Source organism: Molothrus aeneus, chromosome 3, assembly GCF_037042795.1.
Source record: "Molothrus aeneus isolate 106 chromosome 3, BPBGC_Maene_1.0, whole genome shotgun sequence".
In the NCBI taxonomy this organism is placed as follows: domain Eukaryota; kingdom Metazoa; phylum Chordata; class Aves; order Passeriformes; family Icteridae; genus Molothrus; species Molothrus aeneus.
Window position 1 is genome coordinate 61,191,484 of NC_089648.1, and position 18,202 is coordinate 61,209,685.

Here is an 18,202-nt window from a genome sequence, read left to right on the forward strand (position 1 = left end):
ACTGCTCTGGGGAAAGACAGTATTTTTGCTTAAAGATGCATAGGTATTAGTTATGAGCCATGAAGGCTTGATAACTCTGGGAAGGGAGTTGTACAAGTAGCTGAGTTGTTTTCAAGATTAACATGAGGTCATTGGTAGCAAGAAAAAAAAATTGCCTTCAAGTTGCATTTCCTTTCCTCTTACCTACTCCTCCCAGAAATACTGAAGATCATGCCTTGCTTCCAGCTGTGGTCAGATCTGGAAAATCTGGAATTGTGATTAAATTGTCATTAATTGTTCAGATGCAAAGCTGCTATTAATTCAGAATTGCACTAATATCCAGGTGTGGAATTGGAAATTAAATTTCCATCCTTTTAGAAGAACAATTCAGTTGTTGGGTGGTTGAATAACTTTTGCTTTACTTTGTAGTATAGGTGTTATAAGCTTCCCTGAATGATTTAGGAGCTCATCCAGTACTTTACCAGCCATTTACAAGAACCTGTAGCTTTGGTGATGTCCTGTATCTCTTATGTCCTTTACTAACAGCACAGTATTTTGGGCATTGACCTCCACATATTGATCTAAAGCACAGGTTTTCCAAGTTTCATTCAAGCAGGCCCCTAACAGGTAAGGCATGAGGATACAGCCTAGACACTACCACTAACTAACATCTGTTTTCTTCTCCTACTATGTCTTATACAGATTAACTTAATTGAATTTAAATTCAGTTGCTGTGCTTGCCCTATTATACTATTACATTATTATAAGCAGCTCTATTATACTAAAAAAAAAAAATCACAAAAGAGGCATCAATGGAACAGAAGCTGTCTTAGAACCTGTTCCTTGAACTTCCCCTCCCTCATTCTCCATGGTCAACTAAGGAGTTCTCATTACCTATCCCCTTCTCTCCACTTCTCCATTTGCAATGAAGCTCAATCCAGAGCTTAATCATTTAATCAACAATAAGCTCTGGGATATTCTGTCACAAGACTCTGCCCAGAGACAGATGCAAGACCCAGCCCACCTCCCTCATTATCTCTTCCAGACAGCCTTGTCTTGTGGTGTAGGATTGCTGGAGACAAAACTGCAGGTTTCTATAGTCTCATACAATCTCCTGTTGCTACAGCAAATTACACTAATAATATGCTCGTGTGTAACTCATTTATCCTCCACAAACAGGCAAACTAGTGATTTTCTGGACATATGTTACTTCAAAATAACAAAAAACCCCGCCCCCATAAAGTGTGGGAAATCATAAAATTGGTTCTAATCAATGCAAAACACTGTTTGGCTTCTAGTTTAAAGAAGGTTTTAGTACTTACTGTCACATATATCATTAGATAAAAATATGAATGAAACATTAAAAGTATAGGATTATCAGCAAATAGGAACTGCAAGTCATACAGAAGGACCCAGGTTGAAACAAATGAGCAGAAAATCCTTTGTATTAGGAGACTTACATAGAAAGAAGTAGGAGGAGGTGAATAGCTGGGGAAGCCCATTTTTGTGTTCTTCTGCAAGACTCATACGACAAAATAATACAACAACCATGCAAGTAGTTCCAGTGTGCTGAAATGGACATTTTTGATTTTCCCCCAAAGTTCATGGTAGCTGTGGCTAAGACTAGTGACCTAATTCTACAGTCTGCTGTTAAATCTGATTTAATGCAAGAAACTGTTTCAGCATTGATCAATACCTGTGCATATGTTTGCCAGTAAGATTGTAGGGATGACAAATTTAATATGCCACTTAGAATCTAGAAGATCTGTAACTATTCTACAAAATTTAAAATAACCAAATAATACAATGATAAAATCCATGACAGATTTTTTTTTACTTACTCAGGTATCTAAAGATTAACTACATAAAGATGTTTTAGTTAGTGCTTTTTATGTATTTTCTCAGTATTCATCTCAGACCCATGTTCTAGAGTAGTACATATCAGACTATTTCTTGCATGTTGACTGTTTAAAAAAGAAAAACAACCCCAACCCCCCCCCAAAAAAAAAACAAAAGGAAAAACTCACACTATAGGCACTGATGTTTGTTGAATTAACCATAATGACAGCAAAATTAAGGTAAGAACCATCAAATTTCTGTTTGTGTACATTTTTTAACATTCATTCAAGGAAATATATAGATGATCCTTTGTGTTAACAAAGCATTAAGAATTGAAGTGCTTTTACTGCTCTGCTTTTTTGTTTTCCAACCAATTAAAAAACCGTATCTACCTTATCTAGCATTCACATCAATAGTGAGAAAACAAATTACACAACCCTTCTAGTAAGCAAAATGACTTGCTACAGCTTCTTCTGCCATGTCATTAGAGTTCCTTATTTAAATTTGGAAAACACTTGTTCACAAATTTAAATTGCAATTAAGTCTTCAAAGGGATGCAATGGTAAGTAGAACAAAGGAACTGTCCAGACACTGCATTAGTGTCTTTGATCTTCTTTATAATGTAGTCCTAATGCCAGATATAGAGATTAAGGGGGAGACAAGGGGGACTAGAAGCATGTACTAAATAACTAAATTGATCCGAAAAAGCTATCAGAAGTTGCAAGGATTTCCATACCATTTTTTCCACTACAAAGTTATTATTGGAACATCAAAATAGGAAAATATGTTATCATTGAATTCATCTAGAAAACAAACTACTGAAGGAAGATCAGAAGAACCCTTCTGTGTCTGGTTCTAACTGTGGACCAGAAGTCCGAATTTGTCTTCAACTTGCTTAGGCTTGAGCCTAACAATTACATACAGCCTGCCACTCTCCTAAATGACTTAGAACTGAAAATATAAGGTTGATTTTGAAGTCATGATTGAAAAACAAACTCAGAGGCTGGATTCACCTTGGCTAAAAGAAGGAAATACTCAAGATGCACAGGTGATGTAGACTAAAAATGTAAACATAACAGAAATATGTGGGTTCTACTTTCTGCAACTATGTGGGCTCAGTCTTCACTTTGCTCTGAGTATATTCCTTCAAAGAGAGAGATGGATGTGCAAGTGTCTTCATTCCTCTCTCCCTGAGCTTTAGGCTGGCAGTAGTGTCAAGGATAGGGAGAGAGTAAAGCTTTTGGGTATTCAAGAGCTCTAGGATGTAGTCTAAAATCTCAGAGTAGGTGTCCCTGGTTGTCCTGGAGCAGCTTATTACTGACTTTGTTAAAACTTTGCCTTCTATCTCTTAACCCTTGCAAACCCAAGCAGTAAGAAAATCTATCCATAGCTATGAGATAGATTGGCAGATTTCCAAATGAAGGAAAACTTTTATTTGGAACCCCTGGATAAACAGCTAGTTGTACTGTGCTGATTCTTTTCTCTGTTTTAGTATAAAAAAATAAATTAATCATACCTTGAGGATGTGTCTACCTTCTTTTTCCCCCAGAAACCACTGACACAGCTGCTAATCTATGCCAGTGAAAAGAGACAATCTATACACAAAAAACTGGCAGAAAAGAGACACAACAGCTTGACCACTGCACCAAGAAACCATATACACTGATAAGGAGTTTGATAATCATGCCAAACATGGAAACAAAATGGATAAAATTGAGAATAGCAATAATGGTTAAAAAAATACATATCACTTACTTCAACCTAAGATTTCAACCTGGGAACTGATCTTCCAAGCAAAATATCTGATCTTCCTTCCTGAAATGTCCAGGAATGCAAGGATGATCTTGCACATTTTACCCTATAGCAAGATCTCTTTGTATACAATAATAATCCTGAATGCTTGGACAAGACAAGGGTAATATTTTCAAGCTATAGCTGTGGAAAAACAAAGCAATTATTGTAAAATGTAATAGTTTAAAGACAGTAGAAGGTTCCTTCTGTTATGTCAAACTGAAAGTAATGACAGCATTGTACCACTTTCTGTGCTTTCTATTGATGATGCTGCACAACTTTCTGTGAAGTCAATGGTAAGAAAAAAATGCCTCAAGTAGAAGAGTTTTCATCTCTTTTTCTTTAGGAAGAACAGGGAAAAAGAAGGAAAAAGATGAAGTCACAATGGAATAATAGAGAATGAGAAAGTGGATAACACTGCATCACCAAAGGGAATTGTTCTCTACAAATAAGGTACTCTAGAAACTGTAACACAAAGCACAAAGCAAATGAAGGAATAATGCATATATAATCAAACTAGAGAAAAAGCAGTGTAGGGGAAGATAAGAACTATGACATGGAAATGCTGGCAGTCAGAGGTGGAAGTTATCAGTCACATTTCTTAAACCCACCCTTTCATACTAAAAATATATGACAGTACATTTTTCTCATCTCTGAACAGAGAGGCACCTGGGGTCCCATCCCCAGCTGGTAGAAGTGACGGCAATACCATCAATTGTATAATTAAGATCATGCATCTGCTTCACTGAATCAAAATCACTGAAACTTAATGGCAGGATTTAATAACTTTTCCCTCCTAAGAATGAATCAGTTTATTGTAATTTTCTAAAGCCAGGTGCAAAAGAATATAATTAGACAGCAATCTAACTGCAGTATAATTAAACTCAAAAGCCTCCTCAATTAACTTCTAACAATGTATCTGTACTGCAAGAAGTACTAAAATTATATTTTTAATTGCAAAATAAATTCTTCATGTAGTCATATTTTGTGTCCTTTAGATCACAAAACACATAACTAACAAGATCTTTAAAAGTGTAATTTAAAAATGAGCAAAATCATGCTGCAGCCAGCAGGTTGCCTGCTTTTCTCACACCCCCTTTCAGCTATTTCAACATGTAAGACAGATGTGTCACTTTTGGTCCTGTAAATGTGCTAGGGAAAATACATAAGAAACAATTATACTTGGGTACATGACAGATTCTGTATCCTCTTCAGGCTCAAACTAATTATTTCCATTGTTTTAATACAGAATAAATGTCTCCACATTGTTACATATACTAAAGTTCACATTTAGGAGTGCTGGGAGAAAAGGGACAAACGATCTTTCCCCTCTGTGATCAATCTCTCATACTGGGAAAGTAAAGATCACAGTTTTAAAGGACCAGGACTGCCTTATTGCATACTGTTTAGCACAAAATATCCGTGATCTGTGACTAAGCTTTGCAGGCAGCATAATTACAAATTAGCAACAATAAATCACAGAATATTTTGAGTTGGATGGGACCTAAAAGAACATCTAGTTCCAACCACCTGCATGGGCAGGGACACCCTCCATTAGACCAGGCTGCCCAAAGCCCCATCCAAGCAGGCCTTGAGCACTTCCAAGGATGGGGCATCCACAACTTCTCTGGGCAGCCTGTTCTTTTGTCTCACCACCCTCACTGTAAATAATTTCTTTGTGGTATTAAAGCTAAACCTACTCTGACAGTTTAAAGCCTTTTCCCCTTGTCCTGCCACTACACACCCTTGAAAGAAGTCCCTCCAGTTCTCTTGTAGACCCCTTCAAGTATTGGAAAGTGCTGTAAGGTCTCCTCAAAGACTTTTCTTCTCCAAGCTGAACAACACTAACTCTCTCAACCAGTTCTCTTAGAAAAGGTTCTCCAGCTCTCTCATTATTGCTATGGCCCTCCATACCTTTCTTAAGTTGGAGGCCCCAGAGTTGCCACCACTCCCTAAGTTGGGAGAAAGGTACAGTTCCTTTTCCCAGAGTTTTTCTTAATTTTTTATGTTACATTATGTAAAAGCTCATGGCCACCAAAATCAAACATTTCTCAGAGCAGACATGTCTTGTGTCATGTCTCCCTCCCAGCCCCCCCTTTTTAAGGACCACCTGCTTCACGCCTTAATCCCTTCATAATTAAGACTAGCTACTTTGCATTAGTGCACTTTTGCCTCCCTAACAGGGTGGAGGGAGTGGGGAGGGGGGTCTGTGTCATTTGACAGTGGAAACTTCCCCTAGTCTTCCCTAAATAAACTTGACCGACTCTTGGATGCATCTACCTGCAACACAATTTATTTAAAACAAATAAAAAAAAAGCTCATTTATATGAATATTATTTGAAAACAATACATTCTAATAGAGACAACGGCCATGTTCTGTTGCACAGGCCCTCTATCCAAGATGAGACAATTTTTTATTTTTTAAAGGAAATACTCTAAACATACTGACAAACAGCTCGCTTGAGTGCCACACCACCTCCTGCAGATACACTGCTTTTCAGCTAGGATGTCTTGTTGCAGTGGTTTGCTCTGATAAGCCTGGAATCTGGAATTAGTGTAACAGTAATTCTCTGCACACAGGCCACAAAAAACACTTCTCAGTCAGAATAGCACCATCCATCTGGGCCTGTCCACCACCAAGTTTTACTTGTTTTTCCCACAAGCCTTTTTGCCAGCATTTTGAGGTGTGAAATGAAGCACTTACTATTCTGCTCCTGGTATTAAGCTCCATGTTAAGGCCTTCAGAGTTTTTGGTTGTGGCTTTGCCTACTCAGTGTTACGTAAAACACCATTACAAAGAAATGTGTTTGTTAGTGGGGCTCTGAGTGGAGGCCCCAGGGGTTTAGGGCCCTGGCTATCTGTGTAGAAACAGGTGGCGTGCCCCATGCAGCCATCCTAGTGACACAAAGACCATGCTTCAGGAAGACGGGATATTTACTGGACCAGGAGACAGAGACTGCACGTCCAGCCACACCATACAGCCTCAATCTTTGAGGTCCCCAATTCACCCTCAAATATGAGTAGAAAATGGCAGCTGATACTAGCAAAATTTGGGCTTTTTTTTTCTTCTTTCCTTGAAGATCAGCTGGGAAAATAAGCCCTGAACCAAAGAGGGTGAGCTTCTATGACAGCTGCTGTGGGCACAGGCAATGGCAAGCCAATGGGCAAGAGAAGGATGAGGTTTAGCTAAGTGCATGGCATGAGTTGCCATGCTGCTGAGGTTGCATTTGACCACACTCAAGTGACAAGAATATAATTCAAACCTCCAATCTAGAATTTTTACACATCACACAGTGTGAAATAATGCCCATTTTAACTTCAGTACCTTAAAAAAGTCTAGAAAATGAGCACAAGACAGTCCCTTGTCTTCTCTTCACTCTTCTACCACCTTAAGTAGTAATATTTTACTGAGGAACTTCTTGCAAGAGGGACATAACAAAACGTGCTTTTCTGAAATAAACCAGAACTCCAATACTTGCATCTCTGCTAATAGCTTTCATTCACATCTTCATACCTACTCAACCTAACTGTTAAATTTTTTCTCTCTTTTTACCCTCCCCATCCTTGACTCCCATGCACAGCACATAACCGTGACCAAAATATTGCCCCTCCCTTTTCAGGACACATGTCCATGCTCCATATTTCTGTGCAGAATTGGACACAACTGAGAAACCTTCTAATTCTGGATCTAGGTCTAAATCTGGTTCCTATCTTTGAGCCTCTCCTAAATCGGTAAAAACTATTATTATTACATACTCTTCTCTATTCCTTGTGCTTACTGCAGGCTTCATCTATATTGCTGATTATGTTTCTTTGTTTTCTGAAGCAATTTAAAACCAAGAGAACACATTTTTCCTCCACCTGTAGTATTTGACTTCCAGTTTCCTGATAAAATCTGTTATTTTGCTCTGCAAAGTCTTTATTTAAGTCTTCAAGTCTGCATTGTGATTCAGTTTATATCAATGTCTGAATGACATTATTCAGCAGCCTTTTTTTTTTTTTTTAATCAGTCAGGCTATTCAAGTAATTGCTCCTTCTTCACCGTCATCTTTTTGCTATCAGGAGTTCTGAACCACCTATCTCACTACATGACTAAAGGATTTTCTGTTTGCAAGAGCACATGGCTTAACTGGTTCTTCATATGCACATAATAGTGCACAGCACTACAGCACTGGTTAGGTAATGACATGGCAAACATCATTCTCTCTGATTATGACTTTGATTCCTTCCTCCCACAATAATAAGTTAATAGCTGCCATCTACCTAAAATACTTTGAGCACAAGGTAATCTTCTGTTCCTGGCATAATTGCCCTTCTAACTCTGTAATGTACATATATTTTACTCGTCTCTAAGAAAAATCTGAACATGTTTAAATACAACTATCTCTGATCACTTTTAAATGAAATTTTAGCCTGCAACAGCCCAGTATGCACCAGAGAAAGAACATAAAGTATCTAAGGCCTTCAGAAGACCTTCTAACTAGACACATTTTCTCCATCCTCAAAAAACCTTAGAATGACCAGAAGTCTACTCTGTGCATTTAAGAACATTTTAATTCAAGTGAGAAACATAGAAAGAGGAATTAGATAAGGACCTAAAATGCCTTAGCCAATATCAGCATGACACGTTACTACTAAATTCACCTAAAGCACAATGAAAACAGTTATTCTGAGGCAACTATGCAGAAGTATTTTAAAACCTTTAGAGGGTGATGAGCCACTTTTTTGTAACAACAAACCTGCATCACCTTAGTCCCACCCAGGTGGCAAGGCAATTTCCTGGTGAGGAAACCAGTGAAAAGACAGTTGAACAAACAGGTGAGCAGGGAAAAACTCTTTACTGAAAAACTCTTTACTGAAGAAGCAAACATAGAAAGCATTACCTCCCTTCAGCTACCATTTATAAATATTTCCAGAACATAAATCATACAACCTTTTAAATTCATATCATATGTAGTTTTAAATTATGCTTTATTTATGATTTCTATGTTAGTAAGTTTAATTATTAGGCAATTATTATTAGGCAATTATTATTAGGCAATTTGAAAGCATGGCACAGGTACAAAATGTACCAATTATGTATTTGAATGACTAAGGAGGAAGGGTGTTTCACAAGTTAATGCAAAACTCAGAGAAAAATCAGACTGTGTAAATGCAAAAAAAAAAATCCCAGAAAGAATGATTTGCAATAGAGAAAGAAATAGATTGGAGAGGATCTGGTCCTAGCAACTTCATTGATCAGCAAACAAAAGTAGCCCTTTCAGCAAGAAAGCACATGAAAATAAACTGCACTGCCTGTTATGTAAACACTTTGTGCAAACACTTTTCACTGGGAAAATCAACACCATATCTATAGGCACTTCACACTTGTATGAATATCAAAAGTATTTTCCAAATGTAGCTTTAGGTCTCTCTCTGCCTAAAGCACCACTGGTGTTCTAGTTTCTGTGTACTTTTATTATGTTCTTGGTGGACAGCAAGGATAATTGCTGGCTAAAGTACATTAGTGGTGAAAGCAGGACAACTCTACAGAAACCAAACCCTAGAAGACCAACAAAAGAAGCCCCAGAAGTATGCATTCTTCCTGACAGCCCTTCTTGCTTCAGAAGGAACTGACAGCTCAGGACATATAATTGCCTTCCATTTTTGGAAATGACACAAGTCACTAGACCTCCTTCTCTTCTTTATAACCCCAGCCCAGTTCTCTGAGCTCCCTGGATTCTCCTTCAGTGACTAGAAATGCGAAGATGTAAAACAAAAATCCAAGAAGTGGATCCCTAGCTACATAGTTCCTAAGCATCTGAAAGCCCATTAGTTGGAGAGCAGACTAAATGAGAGAAGCTATTTTATCAGGATACACACACATAACCATGACTTTTCCTTTTCTCTGTAAATATATATTTATAAATTTTACTGCTGTATTATTATTTGGTTGCTAAAGACTTTGGTTGCTAAAGATTGTAGGGGCTTTACCTACAATCACGAGATATTTTTCAACAATCAGCTTACATAAGAAAACATGACAGGTAATGTGAAGAGAATGCAGAAATTCCTACTGTTTTATGCAACTATTTGCAGTGGAATCTTTCTTGTCTGCTTGGGGATCCAATAGTGGGTTCTTCACTTCATCATGCCATTAACCACATGCCATTAATATATGCACAATGACATTTTGATGGAATAAGTAACAAAGGATCAAAAAGTTCAAGAAATCTTACACAGAATTAATTAATTAACCAGAGCAGCCTTTCTGGAGCCCTTTTTATCATCCAGCCATTTTAAATCCTAAAAGCACAGAAAAGGTAAAATGTACCCAAGCAGGAGAGAGAAAATTGAAGACACTGCAAGACTTTTTCATCACTGTAGGATGGCACTCAGGAAGTATCACTTTGTAGTTGTTGCATTCTTGCAATTGTTTTACACTTTTCAATAAGAACATTTGCAACAAGATCCTCGGTGCTGCCATTCTATTTCTTTGTATGGAGTGAAAGAGGGACTGAGAGACAGCACAAGAGAAAGAAAAGGGAGATTCACTGCTAAAGTACAATACAAGCACTTGCTAAATATGTGGTTTGCAATTACTCTCCTGCAACACTTAACCACATCATGGATGCAGAAGTATAATCATGATAGATATGCTTTTGACCCATGGACCTCAAAGATGGCTAAGTAATATTACCTCTGTCCTAAAGAATGAAACAAATACACTTATATAATTTTGAAGGGTTTTGAAGAAGGTCAATGTGACACGATACTAAAATCCACATTTGTCAGTCTCTTCTCACCATTTCTCATACAAGATGGGTTTAGAGCATGCAGCAGCCAAAAGGCCCAGTTTAGACAGCAATGATATGACTATAACATACTACATATATAAAATTTGGCATTGCAACTGTGCATTTATAGGAGGTACAAATAAAATCAGATAAAACTAGCCTGCCCACATCTCATTTTTATTTATTACCTCAAGAGGTATTTTATAATTAGAAAGCAAGAATTCATTCTGCCCTGAAAACACTTTCTGAGTCAAGGGTTGAGTACATTCTTTCTAAATCCAAATTCCAGGATTGTGCTAAAACAAGCTACCAATTGATACATAAATTTTTAAATATGGCAACATTCCTTCAAACCTTCTGCAATCTTCAGTCAAGGCTGTGCCACGTTCTTCAAGCAGCACATAGCTTAAGCAAAGCACCTCAAAAGTTCCATGCATTTCTCTACTGTACTAGTCAGTGAGGCATGTCAGGACAGCATCAGCATACTCATCTTTCCACTAATGCACTTTAGTACAGAGATCAGACTCAGATTATACTTGTGCTGCTTTCTAGGGCTCATACCATCAGACCTGTGAAAATAAGACACAGGAATAAAAAATAGAGCAAGAATTTTAAAACATGATTTTGGGTTAGATGTCTTTGTTTTAGCATGCTCTACATTTTATGTCCTCATGACTGCAAAACTGTGAAAAAAACACTTGTAAGATTGGCCCTAGATTTTAGATGAGGTCGCTCTTTTATACCTCATTTCTGAATCCCACAGTACACTATTTTCAGTTCTCAGCTGTAGCATGAGGCCCTTCAAATTTTCTCAGCCTCAGCAAACTGAATTTCAACCTGTGACAAGAGTCTTGAAGCTGAAAACAATACAGGTACAAAAATGTAAGAGAATCATTGCATTTGATTTCAGACATTTACTTACTTAAAACCTGATATACTACATAACTCATTCCACACATGCATTTTCTCTCCTTGTGCTATAAAAAGCATGAAAGAGCTACTTTTCTGAGCTTTGTGCACTGCTGTTAAATATTTAAGAATTCTATCATAAATTACAACCCTGCCTTTTTCACTTGACCTCCTCTACATGTGCTCTTATTAACACAGCAACTGAAACTTCCATCGTGCAGTGAAATAAGCAGGTTATCACTGGCTGGTTCAATTACTCCGATATCCTCCTGCCCCTTTGCAAAGTCCTCTCTCCTGCTTTCCATAGTGGGGCACTGCTGAGCTCTAGAAGGCAGTACAGAGACAGCACAAACCGTGGATAACTAGAGTGAATCCTGATGCCTCAAAAAGCACAGGTGGACAGGCATTTCTCATAAAACAGTTACACTAAATCAGCTCCAAACCAGTAGCTGTCCCCTGCTCTTAGGGAGGAGGTGAACAACGTAGATCAAAACAGTCAGTGCTCCTTGGTAGAGCACCAGACTCAAACATGAGGATAGGGAAGATGCTGCCCTCTCCAGCATGACACTGCTTTTGTTGATGGCTACAGCACTGCTGCTACAATGAGGCAGCATCACCGTGTGTTTTCTATCCTCACCTTCCCACTGCAGGACTGACTCTATCCAGATTCCTACCTGGATTACATGAGTAGCTAGCAAGGAGAGAGAATGCTGACCAAGCTGCCAATGCCATTTTGGCAAGTCTTGTACACTGTATCAAGGTAACACAAATCCTCCTCACCACTGCCTCCCACCATGGAGATTTCAGACCACCTGAGTGGCAGGTGCCACAGATGGAGGTGCCACTGTGGCAGGGAGAGGGCACTGGGCTAATGCTGTGACTTCCAATGATATTCCTCTGATCACAAGCTCCACTCAAATGCACATGCCAAGGTGCTGCTGCTCTGCTCTGTTACACAGGACAGATGCAGCTGGCTTGAGGATCCCGGAAGGAGTGTGCCAGCTGCACACAGCTGCACACAGCAGTGGGAAGAAGAGGTGCCGCAAGACTACAAGACAAGGCCTCGAGAAGGAGTCATCCAACATCTGAACTAACCACAGCTCTCTCCACAATACCTGACAGGGGTGAGTGTAGCCACTGCAAGCTATTATGGCTACAACAAATAACTGACCGAGGGTGCAGAACACCTGTCAGGAACAGCTCTAAGGAGAATTGCCAGGACAGGGTTTTTGACTGGGCCGGGGGTCAAAAACCCCTTCAGAGGCCAGGAGTGTGAGCAGCTGGCTGAGCTACCTATGTAGGTAAAAAGGGAGTGGAAAGCTGCACATCAAAGCTTTTTATCAGAGTAAGAATCAAGAGAGGATGTGACAGGGAAAGAGGGTACAACTATGTCTGGATGCATGAAGAAATGGAGAATTATTGCAAAAGGAGAGAAATGTGTAATGAGCAAAGCTCCAGTGTTAAAGTCACATGGGATTCTCAGATGAGAGACAGAGCAAGACATCCATGGCACTGTCATCATTACAGGACATTCACAGTTTTAAATGGGAAAGCAGGACTACATGAGATAGTCAGTTAATCTGGATCTGGAGTAGAATGAGTATGATGAGAGGCAAATACACAGCTTGGATCTTCCTCCCTTTCAAAGAGAAACACTGTTCTTCAGATTTCCAAACTTTTCACTTGAGAAATGACTGGCAGCCACAGGAAGGAAAACAAATATGCTCATATGAAATTTTAGCACCTAGTACAAGCCTAGCTGGTGTGTTCCCGGATCAGCTTTTCCATTAAAAACAAAAAGTAATTAAAGAGAAAAACAGCCAGAGGCTTAAAGTTTATATAAAGTAATATTTTTTTTACACATATGAATTTGTTTACATGGAACATGTGTCCATTTCTTTTGAAAATAATTTTAACATTTATTACTATTACCCTCTGTCTGATTGACTGTCTTGTCTAGTTCATCCACATGAATGGTGCCAGACACATTCAATATGTTTAAGTATAACAGTAATTCTGTTTCACTCCATGAACTCTCTCTACTACTTTAAAGTAAGTGTCAGAGCAGTCAATTTTCACGGTCCTTGGGGCATGGACAGATACTACATTGTGACTTGAACCACCCAAAAACTCATGGGATGTAGCTGTAAGCTCTGCCCAGTACCTTGATACATTTACACATAATACTTTTCTTTTGTCCACAGTTGCATTAAGACTCATGAAGGTAACTCATGCTGCCATGTAAAAATACTGACAAAAATTATTTTTCTGTTCTGAAGAAATTTGATTTTTATACTTGCATGCATTTTTTGAACATAAAATTGCTCTACTCAGGCATAGCCTGCCTGAAGGACAATGTAAAATGGCACAAACAACACAATTATGCTTTTAAATACATAGCTTTTTCTTTATCTTTTCAGTTGGAATACAATATCCCAGCAGAGCACACTGGAACAAAGCATTCAGGATTCATTTCTCTGTGGGCATCGGAAAGTTCTTTAGAAGCAATTAAGAAACTCATTCAAATGTATACACATTTCTCCTGCTGCTTAAGGAGAGATTGGAAGTAAAGCAGTCTTTCAAGGAAATTGTTACTGTTTTGTTAGTGAAGTGCTATAAATGTTCTCTGCAAAATGTGTAACTAGGATTGAAAAATTCAGACTTCTGGCCAGTGCTTAGATGTACTTAACTGAATCTGACAGCATTAGACACATACAGGTTGGATTCTTTTTGCCAGCAAGGCTCCATAACTGCAGTAGCATGCACTAAATTAAATCTAGAAGGAAAGGGAAGGTAAAAACAAAGGTTTGCTGGCATGCAAATAACTACCAAAAAAATCTTGGATTGTACTGCTAGTTTATCAAAGCAATACTCTTTTTTTTTTTCTTAGTAATGAGAGACTGTTTTGAGAGACTGTAGAAATAAAACACACAGGTGAGAAACCAAAGAAAAAGTGAGTCAAGAATTGAATACAGGTAAAATTTTACATTCTCTCACTAGACAATAGTCATCCAGAAGAAGAATTCATTCAAGACTTGGGGAAGTAACAGAGCTGCTGACCTAAATATACATTAGCAAAACACATTTATTGACCTAAATTTTTAACACACACTGAGAGCATGTGTGTTTACTCATCTTACTAGTCAGAGAAGGCAAAAGATTCGCATGTACATACATCACTATCCAGCTAACCAGAATCTGATACTGTTTTCCATCAGCTCTATAAAACAAGAAATTATCCAAATTCTGTATCATGTGGAGGTCCTGTTTAGTGAACAGGAGCTCCATCATAGTAGCTATACAGATGAAGAAAGAAAATTACTTTAAATAACAGTCTTATGCTGTAGACCTAATACTGACTTCTAAAAATCCCAAGAACTGAGCCACAGATCTATTTTGTTGGATGCTTCAGCCATGCATCCATTGGCACAGCACATGCACAACACTTGCCAGAAAGGCTTTCATTCACAAGCATAATGAACTCAAATTTCCCACTTTATTCCTTTACGCACAAATGCATTTGCAGCCAGCATTGCCTCTTTTAAGTGTATTTGTTTAAGGCAGATTTTAACTATCTTATTAGGAATTAGGAAACCTATTTTTTCAGTTAGTTTCAATGAGCATATGTCTCCTGCTTATTTCATCTCCATGTTTTATAGATGACATAAAATGTTTCCTAAACATTCTGATTTTGCAGAAATATTTGTACCACCTGCTTAGTCCTGTGTCACAAAGCCATGAGGTTCTTTAGAAAACAGAAGGAAGATTATAAAGGTGAGCAAGACCGGTCTGCGCTAAATCTCTTTGGCTGACCCAAACATCACTTGTAACTCACACGAAAAGTTTCTTCTCTTCTTTGGATGCCAGTTAACTTTATCAAGAGAGAGCTATGAACGGCTAAGAAAGCCGTAACTGTTGCAATAGAAAATGCTCACTTTAGGTGAATGAATGCCGTGTTTGCAAAGCTGCAGAAATATTTTAGGGGATCCAATTTTAAGCGGCTCTCGGTGGATCTAGACGATGCAGCTCTCCGGCTGCCTCCAGGACAGGGGTGGCGATGCCGGCTCCGGCTCGCACCGTCCCGCTTGTCCTCGGGAGGCAGCGCCTGCAGCCCCACCGGGGGAGGGGGACGCCAGCGGAGCAGGACACACAGAAATACCTCAACCACAACAAACCTCGATGGCACTAACTTAACGCAGTTGTCAGCCAGCTACCTGACTGACCGCGACACGCCTGAAGCCAGCAGGAGGAGAAAGCGGCCGCCAACATCCCAACCGTAAGAAAAGCCAAGGGGATGCCGGCTCGGGATGGAGGATGTGGCGCAGGGCGAGGACGCCCCGCGGGCCGGGCCGGTCATGCCGCGCTCCTCGGCCGAGCCTGGGGCTGCCACAGGCGGCGAGCACCGGGCAGCGCTCCCGGGCACCGCTCACCGCGCTCCTCTCACCGGCCGTGCCCCGGGCCGCCGCTCCCCTGGGGCTCTCCCCGCCCCGGGCGCCGCCCGCCCCACTTCGCGCTGTCCCCGCGCCGGCTCGGCCCTCCCCGCGGGGTGAGCGCAGCTCCGGAGAGCAGGGACGGGACCCCCGCGCCGCCCCGGAGGGCTCTGTCCCGACGAGACTCACCGCGTGCCTGCGGCTCCATGGCAGCGCGGGGCTCAGCCGTGCGTGCTCAGGCGCGAAGCCCGCTCGGAGCCCGCTGGCAGCCCGGCTCGGGCGGCGCTGACAGCCGGGGCCGCGCCGCCGCCGCCCCCCGCCCCCGCCGCTCCCGCCCCCGCGCCGCTGCCGCCCTGCGGCGCCCCCTGGCGGCCAGGCCCGGGCGGTGCCGCTCCCGGCCCAGCGCCCCTCTGGCTCCGCACAGGCCCCGTCCCGGGCCAGCCCCGCGGCGCCTCCGCTGTTCCTCGCCAGCGCACAGCACCTCCGGCTGTCGCGGCTGTGCCCCGCTGAGGGGAGGCACCCGGCACTGCCCCCCAGGGGAGCCGCAAGGCACCGGCGGCACGGGCTCCCCCCTGAGCAAAGGCGTAGCTGGTGCACCAGCGGCACGGTGGAGCGGTCAGCGCCTGACGTGAACGAGTTCATGGCTTATCTGAGTACCTGTGCATGTCAAGGTCTGCTGCCTCCTATGGCAGAAGCATGGGAGCACATGCAAAATAATGACAGAGCCTCTGCTATCATGTATACTTAGCAGCTTAAGTAAAAATTGTATTTTTCCCCAGCACATATGTCTGTATCCTGCTATTACTGTGTGGCGTGACCACACACAGTTCACACTGCAGCACTGATTTACTCTAGGTTTGCTCGTGCCAACATAACTTCCACACTTTGTTACCAGTTCATGTTAACTTCACTCCTGGAAGGGTCCAGAATATTGCTTTAGTAAGGCTGCCTTCTCCATGGCTGATTATCCACATATTTATCAGTCAGACACTGTATCTAATTTGAGTGTATGATACTACTTAGTGCCTCCAGGACGCACTGAGGACGCATAGCTTCTCAAGGCATGTGCTACTAAAAATTACAAAGCTAGACCAGTGGGGGCAGATGAAAGAAAAATTGGGCATTTGTTTGTGAAATTATACAAATGTGTCATACTTTGATTGAAGAAAATTATCTGAAAGAAAATGATTATGTGGTTTGGCCAAAGAAAAAAGACCATTTATAGCTAGAAAATAAAAGTTCATTTTTCCTGCAGCAAAGCATCAAAATTACTTTTTTCGCTTTTTTTTTTCTAAAAAAATTAGAAAACTAAGGCCAAAGCAGCTTTAATTTGTACATTTCTAATGAGGTTTTCCTTTAATACACACATGCTTGTGGGTTTGAATTTTAATTTCCGTAAGGCGTGAATTATCATTATTTTTTCCTAGGCAAACCTCTCTTCATTGTGATTTGACATCTCCTTGAGCTGGAATTTACCACTGACAAAAGCAGAACAGAGGTTGTCAGAAGAATGAATTCCTGCACTCATGTCATTTCACATGCAGAGACATCTTACCCTGACAAGATTTGAGCTCAGAAATGCTAGCAACTTTTACATGAAAAAAACACAAAGCCGGGTCCAGCCATGAATGCATGAAATCCCTGACAAATTTCTCTCAACATGTGAAATTATCAGTATAATTAGAAAATGTACTTTTCTGCAAATATAAGCAGGGCTTTCTAAAGCAGCCTAAGCAGTTCCTGTGAAGCATGATGAGAAATCAGCACCCAATCTGCTTTCAGGGCTACAACAATATTAACAATACTGTTTATGTACAAACCTAATTACAAATCTTACAGCAGCATATGCTATTCAAATTACAGAACAACAGGAAATTTTACCAGATGCTTATATGCTGAGTTTGATTTATCCTTAACATTTAGATACATTACTTCTTTTTCCACATCAGGAATGCCCTCTACTGTAGAGAAAATCCAGCCAGTGTTTTACCTAACAAGTTATGGTGAACAACAAAACTAGTTCTGCATTTAAGACAGCTATAAATATGAAAACAAACCTGTAAGTCTTGAGTTTCACTGAAATATATTCATGATGATGAAATATATTCATCTCATGGCATGTTTGAAGGAAAAAGAAACCAGTTTTAACAATGTCCTCCTGCAACATGCTGCTAGGAAATCAGCATTTTAAAGGTGGATTTTATTAGAAAATTACTATCCCATTGAAATTACACAATTTAATTGTAAAATAGCCGATTAATTTTCTGCCTACAGTACAACAGGATGCATTTTCATATTGTCCCACATATATCACTGATTACTGAGATTCCTCATCAAATTTGCCTTGCAAGAGATTTTGTTTCACTTCAATGTCTGAAGAGACTGGCATAATTCAGACCTTGTTTTCTGTTTTGAAAGGGCTCAATCAAGTTGTAGGAGCTTAGTTGTTGCTTGAGAAAGGTCATTGTCTCTCCCATC

At 40.3% G+C, this 18,202-nt stretch overlaps 1 protein-coding gene across 2 annotated transcripts in view; it reads right to left on the bottom strand.

Moving 5' to 3' along the window:
- Positions 1 to 16,027, bottom strand: part of TPD52L1 (TPD52 like 1) — a 51,128-nt gene extending 35,101 nt beyond the window's left edge. For both annotated transcript variants that reach the window (XM_066547059.1, XM_066547058.1), the window contains exon 1: positions 15,914 to 16,027. In XM_066547059.1, the coding sequence (XP_066403156.1) occupies positions 15,914 to 15,932 (19 nt within the window). In that variant the 5' untranslated portion in view covers positions 15,933 to 16,027. The remainder of the gene's footprint in view (positions 1 to 15,913) is intronic.
- Between the last annotated feature and the right edge of the window lie 2,175 nt (positions 16,028 to 18,202).